General features: G+C 41.9%; 1 protein-coding gene across 1 annotated transcript in view; it reads right to left on the reverse strand.

The window, feature by feature from the left end:
• Positions 1–8,400, reverse strand: part of RNF128 (ring finger protein 128) — a 50,276-nt gene extending 41,876 nt beyond the window's left edge. Inside the window, exon 1 of the mRNA XM_046673230.1 lies at positions 7,701–8,400. Coding sequence (XP_046529186.1) covers positions 7,701–8,193 — 493 coding nt within the window. The 5' untranslated portion in view covers positions 8,194–8,400. The remainder of the gene's footprint in view (positions 1–7,700) is intronic.
• Between the last annotated feature and the right edge of the window lie 222 nt (positions 8,401–8,622).

Raw genomic sequence — 8,622 nt, forward strand, 5'->3', positions numbered from 1 at the left:
TATGCCATGATGTAGAGAAAGACAATACATACAGCCAAAAGAGAAAAAGACAGACTAGGGAATGGAATAATAACAAAGAGTCCTTGTGCTCTGCTTTGCCCATAGGGCTCCAAAGCGAGTGTTAACAGCAAAATGTGGTAACTCTGAATTGGCTTAGTAGCTGCATCAAAAAGTGCATGCACTCTGTTCTTGGAAATAACTCCCTACAATATGCAGCTGAGCATCACCACAGTAACTAGCTCCAATGTAGTGAAGGAGACTGTTTCTGTGGGTGACTGGGCTCCCACCACATGTCCCAAGAGGTCACGCCCTCAGGAGACAAAGTTGACAATTGTGCTGCTTCAAAAATTCTTTATCCTGGGGTGTGAGGTAGTCTTCTAGGGTTCTGGTACTGTTCTGTTTCTTGATCTAGGTGCTGGTTACGCAAGCGTGTTCACTTTCTGAAACTTCACTGAGCTATACACTAATGATTTCTGTACCTTTTTGGTGCGTACGTTATACTTCCATAAAGTTTACATGTACAAAAATTATTCATCCCTACGCAATATTTGTGGTACCCTATCAAGTAAACTTTCGGGAAAACCCCAACAATAGTTCACAGCTTAGTGGCTATCACCAAAAAGAAAAGCCATATTAAGCAATGAGGTGCCACTCAACCAAGAAACAAGGAAACTGGGAGCAAACCATTTACGACAAAGACATCACCTGGAGGAATATTTTGGGAGAAAAGGAACTAAAGCACAAATGGCGATCAAACCTTTCAAAAAACCAAAGCCACAACAGGCAGTGTATATGGGTTACACCTGATCACGTTTATGGCTAGTAAGCATACTTTTACATAAAGCTCTGTGGAGCATATTTTTGTTTTAAATGTTCCAATTCACACCCCTCCCTGTCTCCATTTCTGTACTTCCTTTCTGATAATTAATGGAAGAGAAGCTCAATCCTCGCCTCCCACTCAAAGACCACTACATTCAACTTATAAGAGAACGCTCTATGTTTAATTACATGGGGAAATGCTTACGACAACAAGCAGGTTACAAAACTGTATATACAGTATATAATTAGAATTCTTTAAATAAGATATATGCACAGCTAAAGAAGAAAATGACAACAAAACACCCCAAAATGCTAAAATAGTCATATCTATGAAGTTTGACATTTTCCTTTAAATTGTCTGTGTTTTTTTAATACCAGAGTAACACTCATGAAAAAATAACCATTATGATAAAAGTAGGATACAAAACTATACCTATACATAGAAAGAGAGACAAAAAGGAATAGTAATGGTACATTAATGATGCTATCTTTGCGTTGTGGAATTATGTGTATTTATTTTTAGTTTTATACTTTTATGTATTTTCCTAGTTTTCTGCAAGAAGCATGACTGATTAATTTTATAATCAGAAAATAACTTAGAAAATATCTTTCATACTCTCCTCTATTTCCTCCATTTAAGCCTGGGAACAGAGATCATATATGGCATTCTGTATAAGATAACATACATCTTCTAGGGACCAGGGAAACAAAGTTCTTTATGTGCTTAGAAAGATAATTTTGGGCCGGCCCGGTGGCACAGTGGTTAAGTATGCATGTTCTGCTTTGGTGGCCCAGGTTTCCCCGGTTCGGATCCTGGGTGTGGACCTATGCACTGCTTGTCAAGCTGTGCTGTGGTAGGCATCCCACACATAAAAAAATGGAGGAAGATGGGCATGGATGTTGGCTCAGGGCCAGTCTTCCTCAGCAAAAAAGAGAAGGATTGGTGGCAGATGTTAGCTCAGGGCTAATCTTCCTAAAAAAAGAAAAAGAAAAGAAAAACAATTTGCTCATGATGCTATATTTCTTTTTCCTTTTTTTAAAAAAGAGGTTTTTGTGTTATGGATTTCCACATTCACTGACTTGTTCAGTGGAAGGATTTTCATTGGAGACATAAATTGAATGCTGGTGCAAATCAAGTTTTCAAAACATCAAACAAGTAATATTTTTTTCTTACCTAGGTCATTTTGCCATTAAAAATCCATAAATGGGCCCATGATGGTGATCACCATAAAAATTAGAGAGCTTGCAATTTGAAGCATTTGTACACTCTTATTCTTCCTACTTTACCTTAATTATTTTGTATATTCAGGCAAGAAGCACAGTACCTGGCATAAAGTAGACCCTTGATAAATGCTCAGCGAATTGAATTTCAATCCCCTTCCGTTAGATATTTAATAGTGAATCTTACGACAGTTTGGCGTTCTTGGGTATTTAGGGCAACTCAACAAGCATTTCCAGAGCACATACAGTACAAAGGTTCCTATGGGGAATATGAACATTAATAAAACATTAAAATTATTACAATCTGGTAAGAAGGTAAAATATATAAGCAAATACCTACCAGTAAAATGCAGAAAGTACTATAAAAGATGGAGTGCTATGGGAACAAAGAGAAGAGACTATTATGGTTTGTTGTGGGCTGTGTTGGGAAGAGGAAAAGAAGGAATTAAGAAAAGCTTCAAAGACGAGGAGGCATTTCTGTTGGATTTTGAAGGATGAGGAAGCTTTTGTCCAGCAGGGCTGGGCAGAAAAGGGTATGCAGGCAAAAGCAGAAGTACGAGCAAAGGAATGATAATGGGAAAGGATAGAGAATGTTTAGATATCAACATGAGAGAGAAGAAGCATATAAAACTTCAGAAGTAGGTTGGGACTAGATTATTAAGAGTCTTGTATGCCATGCTGGAAAACACAGTCTAAACTTTATAAGTAACGGGCTTTTGAGTAATGGCATGTACGGTATGTGATCAGAGCTGTGTTCCAGTGTCATTGTGGAAGAACTGGAGGAAAGAAATGACTGGAGACAGGGAGACCAATTAGGAGGCTAAGCATTTGTTCCCATGAGAAGACCTAGGAACTGAACGCAGGGTAATAACAGTTGCAAGGGAGAAAGGGACATATGTGAGAAGACAAAGTGATTGAATCAGCTAGATGTGGCAGTTACTTATTGCAGGGAGAATGTTGGGGCCTGGGTGTGAATGCAAGGAAGAAGAGATATTAGCTGAACGAATTGATGAAATAACAGAAATGAAACAAAAGAAAGGCAAGAGAAGCAAAAGAGTTCTTGGGAAGTTCAAAGGAGTGGCCAACAGTATCAAATACAGTACTGCAGATAGCAAAAAGGATGTATCTGGAAACGGATTTTGGAATGGGATTTTACAGGGTAAATCATCACCACCCAATTTCTTCTCATCCTCTTTTGAACTACTCACTCTACTAAAAAAGTTATTTTCTAAGTCAACATCCTAGAAAAAAACAGAATAAAAACTAATGTCAAGTAATTGAGAAGGAACTCAGTGGTGATAAATCAGTGTAAAATACTATCCCAAAGTCCTTTGTAAATGGAAAGAAGATTGGTAGCTTGAGGGAGAAGCAGTTATCTGAGAAAAGAATGACAAACACAAGTGGGCTAAAAGATCATTTTCTTGTAAGGAACTCAGTCTACTCACTCTCTTCCTAAAGGGTTAAAATTAGGATTTCAGGTAATGTGGACTTTTTTTTTAAAGATTTTTTATTATTTTTTTTCCTTTTTCTCCCCAAAACCCCCCGGTACATAGTTGTATATTCTTAGTTGTGGGTCCTTCTAGTTGTGGCATGTGGGACGCTGCCTCAGCGTGGTTTGATGAGTAGTGCCATGTCCGCGCCCAGGATTCGAACCGACTAAACACTGGGCTGCCTGCAGCAGAGCGCACGAACTTAACCACTCGGCCACGGGGCCAGCCCCTAATGTGGACTTTTAATTACTCCAGGCTATTCATTTTCAAATGTTGTACTATAAACATAAGATCCAATTTTCATTTTCTAAAATACATTTAACTATCTTAACTGTGATAAAAAAAATTATAGTAGCTTCCTATATGCCAGGCACTGTGTTAAACACTTTATCTGTATTATCTCATTTAATCCTAGCAACCTTATGAGGCAAGTTTATTATTATGCTCATTTTACACAGGAGAAAACTGAGACTTAGAAGAGTAAAATAACTAGTCTAAGAATTTAAAATATAGTAAACAGCAGAGTCCAACCTCTTAATATGCTCTACTGCCTTTCAACAATCTCTAGCTTTTTTTTATACAAGGCAACTGTTTTATATATCAAAATATATCCCATTGGAGACCACCAAATCATGAATTTCAACTGCTTGGTTCATTCACTTTCTTACAGCCCTCAGGAATAATGCTTCTCCTGTCGTCCCTCTGAATGTTTCAAGTTCTTGTAAATGTGTCACGGAGTATGAAGGTTGCAGCTCTGCACAGGTCTTTCAATAAATTCATGCCTGCACATGTTGACTCAAGAAAATTGTACAAGCGAGTACCTACACCACTTCAACCCGTGGGCTGTGCTCAATTAGCGTGCAAGGCTCAGGCCCATCTGCTTAGCAAAAGCACAACAGGTATTTGCGCAATAACAAGAACATGAGTAACATGTCTCATCGTGACAATCCTACATTTTCGATGGCTTTAGTGCTTACTCTAAGTTTTTGCTGCTGCTTCTCATCTGATCTTCATATTTAAGATAAGAAGTACGAATAGTGATCAAACTTTGAAACCAAAATTTTCTAATTTTCCTCCAGGTTTCTTGATGAATTTGATTGAAAAATACCCACAGATTGCAAGACAAGCTGCTAATAAACATCCATCATTTGCAATTATTAATCTATGGGAATCATAATTTTCTGGAAACTTTGCAGCCAAAATAATATACAGAAATAAACTGTATGGGTTGATGCAAGGCTACAACTACCTTTTGTGAAATTTTGGTATACATAAAAGCAGCCTCATTTTCGTAATTGATTTCTCTTATATAGTAGAGTTTCTCTCCAATAAACAAAAGTTTTAAAACAACTGGTCTAAACCAGTTGGTTCTGTTAACTTGAAACAAATGGGTCTTCATGGTCACAGGACTGTGGATTGGTGAGAGTGTGGACGCTCAGCACAAACTCAAACGAAGGACAAGCAATTCAAGCGCAGGCCCCTGTGAGAGCGGGTGAAGAGAGATTTTTGTAAACAAAGATGACAGCAATGGCTTTTCCACATTTAGTGGCCCTTGTGTCATTCATGGGAATATAAATTGAGTTAATCAACGCTTAAACCTCAGTTCTACCTCTCTGCCACTAAGATCCAAGATAAGTCATTTTTGACCAGAGATTACAGTGAATCCCAGGATTCCTCTCAGGAATGAGCAGAGCAAACATACAGCACTTTGCAAACAAATATTCAACAACACACATGGATGAAATGCAGAGTGATTTTTCCCCTGTGTTGAAAAGTAGTTTCTCCAGGAATTCAAGCGGGGGAAGGTGATTCCATACCTCAAGTCACTAGCTAGCTATTTTAGCTAGGCAGTCAAAAGGTGAACTTTGCTACAGTCATCATCTCAGATAATATTAAATTTTTAAAGTATCAAACTATATTTCTGAATGTAGTTTAATTAAGTGATCAAAGTTTAGGGCTTTATTTCTATATAATATCCTGAAACAAAACAGCCATGATTACACTCCCAGTGTATTCATGTCTTTAAACTGACCGTTGCATAAGCACATATTTGTAAGATGTAATTCTTGCACCTTGTTAGCAGTAACCTATTATAAAAACTAACTTTAATTGAATGTTTATTATCTACTAAATTGTTTACATGCTATCCTTAATAATCATAGTCATGTAAATATCATCTCCATCTTACAGATGGGGAATCTGACATCCAGTCAAGTTAAATAATCTGACCAAGGACACAAAGCTATTGTGTGGTAAACCCAGAGTTTGATTCCCATCCTTGACTACGATGCCTGTGCTTTTCCTAGTACACCCTGCTGCCTCTTAATAAAGCATAAGATGTATGTAGAGTGCCTGGAATACAGTGGAAGCTCAACAAAAATTACTTTTCTTGTCCCCCAAAATTATCAGATAAATAGAAGCTTATATCCTTAACAGAAGAAGGAGGAAAGCAGTCTAAATAGGAACTCTCTAATTAAAGAGTACTCTTCAATTCCAAATCACTCATGCAAATGAGTGGAGGAGACAAAGTCAAAGCCTTGCATTTAGGCAGCCAATTGAAACGTAAGGACTTGAAAATTTACCAAGTCCTTATTCTTCATCTTTATTAGCCTTTAAAAAGTAATTTCATTCTAATCAATGAATTGTCAAGCAAGAGAGATACAGTTGCTCCTTTAATCAATACAGAATCTAAGAATCACAGCATTTTAGGGCTGGAAGGGATCTTCGAGTTCATCTAGTTCACTTTGTCTCTGCACACTCTGCCAACTTGGTCTCCACCTTCCTATCTCTATACTATCATCTGACCAGGGAGTAACTTGTACAAGGTCACAAAGCTGGTAGAGGCAAAGAAGGGACTAAAAAAACTAAAATCTCCTGAGTTCCAGTTCAGCACTCTTTCCATCATGCCACCCAGTCACTCAATGCAAGTGCCCTCTAGGTAGGGCCAGATATACTGTTTTAAGAAGAACACAAAACCTCTAGTAGTTAAATAAGCAGATCCATCTCTCCAGTGACTAGTAAAAGGTTAATCCTAGTAGCCAGCCTTTACTGAGAAGGATGATGTGTTCAACTCTTTTTACAGGCGTCACTTCATTTCATCCTCAAGGCAAACCTGTGGGAGTAGTTCTTTCTTAGTTCTTTCCCATTTGATTGATGAGGGAACCCAGACTCAAAGACTTCAAATAAGTTGCCTAAGGTCACAGGACTAGTAAGCACTGGAACCGGAATTTAACCAACGTCTGACTTGAGGCCCAGCTCTCCACAACTATGATATACTGCTATTATGTGTCTCTTCCTTTTGCTTCAAAAATGTTTTTCTTTGTCCTTTAGGGCTTAGGATTACTATACACATGGCATGGACATGTAATCACAAATAGGGAGAAGGTTTCTGGAAGGATAACTAAAGAGGGAAAAATAGTAACCCACATCATTTCCATCAATTTAAGACCTATTTTGACTACTTTCTCCAAAGTCTAGGCCTTTGCTACTCTCATGCATAGACCTCTTCTTTTTTCAACACTTATCACCTGTTTTGCCACTCCATAACCTAAATCAGATCTTTCAAAAGCAAACGAAAGCACTGATACCAGCAATGACACGGGACCTGAGACCCCTGGGCAGAGAACAGCCCAAGAGCTAAGCAAAGTTTCCACCTAAACTGCAATGAGGTTAACAGGGCACAGTAACACAATCTTGTACCTGATACTAGGAAACAGGGAGAGAAAAACAGGGAGAGAGGAGGGAAAAATCTGCTGCGGGCCTGAGGCTGTTAAACAGGAAAAGAGCGAGGAAGGGATTTCCAGGCAGCCTTCGCAATTCTATCATTTCAAAGCCATTGCCCACCACCAATTAATCCGGGGCTAGGCAGCCTTGTGAAACACCGGGAAAAGGCGATGCAAAGAGCCCAAACAGTCCTCGAGCTGCCAGCCTCCGCACTCCGTTTGTCTTACCGTTTCCTACCAGAGAGGCAAATTCTGAAAGATTTTTCCACCCAACCCCCACGCAGGGTGAATCTCCGGGAGGAGAGGACTCTGCCTCCCTCGGTAGGGACAGAAAGGGCACTCGTTTTCCTTCGAAGCAAGGGGATAGGGGGAGGACAGAACTGAGAAAAATAAGAGAAACTGGCCTTGGCAGGGGTTTGATGGGGCGCATTTCAGCAGCTGCACTCACCCGGGTGAGACATGGGGATGACCTCATTGCGGGTCCCCGGGAAGTTAAAGATGACGGCTCCAGACGCCCCTCTCTCGTAAGCCAAATGGATCTTGTCTGCGAAGGTGCAGCCCCCGCCGCGCTGGATGAGGGCCAACCAAGACACTTGCACGGCGTTTCCCCAGTCCCCCGGGACCGTGGGGACCGTGAAATTCGTGTGTGGGTTACAGGCGTTGAGCGCCCCCGGCCCGTCCGGCGGCACCAGAACCCCCGCCACAGGCTCGAGCGGCGAATCCTGGCCGTACACGCCCTCCTCGCTCAGCTCCCACACGGTGCGGTTCACTCCGGTGTGCGGAACCCGCCAGGACACGTTGAGGTACGCGGTCCACACTGCTTCGGCTCCTCGGGAGCCGGGGGCATGCGGACTCAGAGCCAGCAGGAAGCACCATGCCAGCAATCGAGAAAAGCCGCAGCCACCTCGGCAGAAGACCCCGGCCCCGGGCGGCGGCCCCATGGTGCGCGCGTTCTGCGGTTCCCTAGGGCCCCTGGTACGCGCCCTCCTTGCTCTGGTCAGGACCCCGGCCTCCGCCAGGTGCGCGCCAGGTGGGGCGGGGGCGGGGAGAGACGGGCGCGCGCGCTGAGCTGGGTCGGAGCGAGAGGCACGTAGCGCGGGGAGAGAGGTTGCCGCAGATGCAGCTCTTCGCAGTTCCAGTCCTCTTTGCCACTGCTGCGGCCGCGTCGGGCTCGGGGGCTTTAGCATGAAGCTCCGCCCAGACGACTGGGGGTAGAGGTGGCTGGGAGGGAGGAAAGGACACTGCAGGATCCGCCTCTTAAAAGGGTAACAGGATGGGCAGGCATTAGAGTAGGATCTGAGGCGGTGTGGCCAGGTGTGTCGCGTCGTTTTATGAAAAATGGACGAGCAAGGAACTAGAGAATATGAGAA

This window comes from Equus quagga, chromosome 10, assembly GCF_021613505.1.
Source record: "Equus quagga isolate Etosha38 chromosome 10, UCLA_HA_Equagga_1.0, whole genome shotgun sequence".
NCBI classification, from domain to species: domain Eukaryota; kingdom Metazoa; phylum Chordata; class Mammalia; order Perissodactyla; family Equidae; genus Equus; species Equus quagga.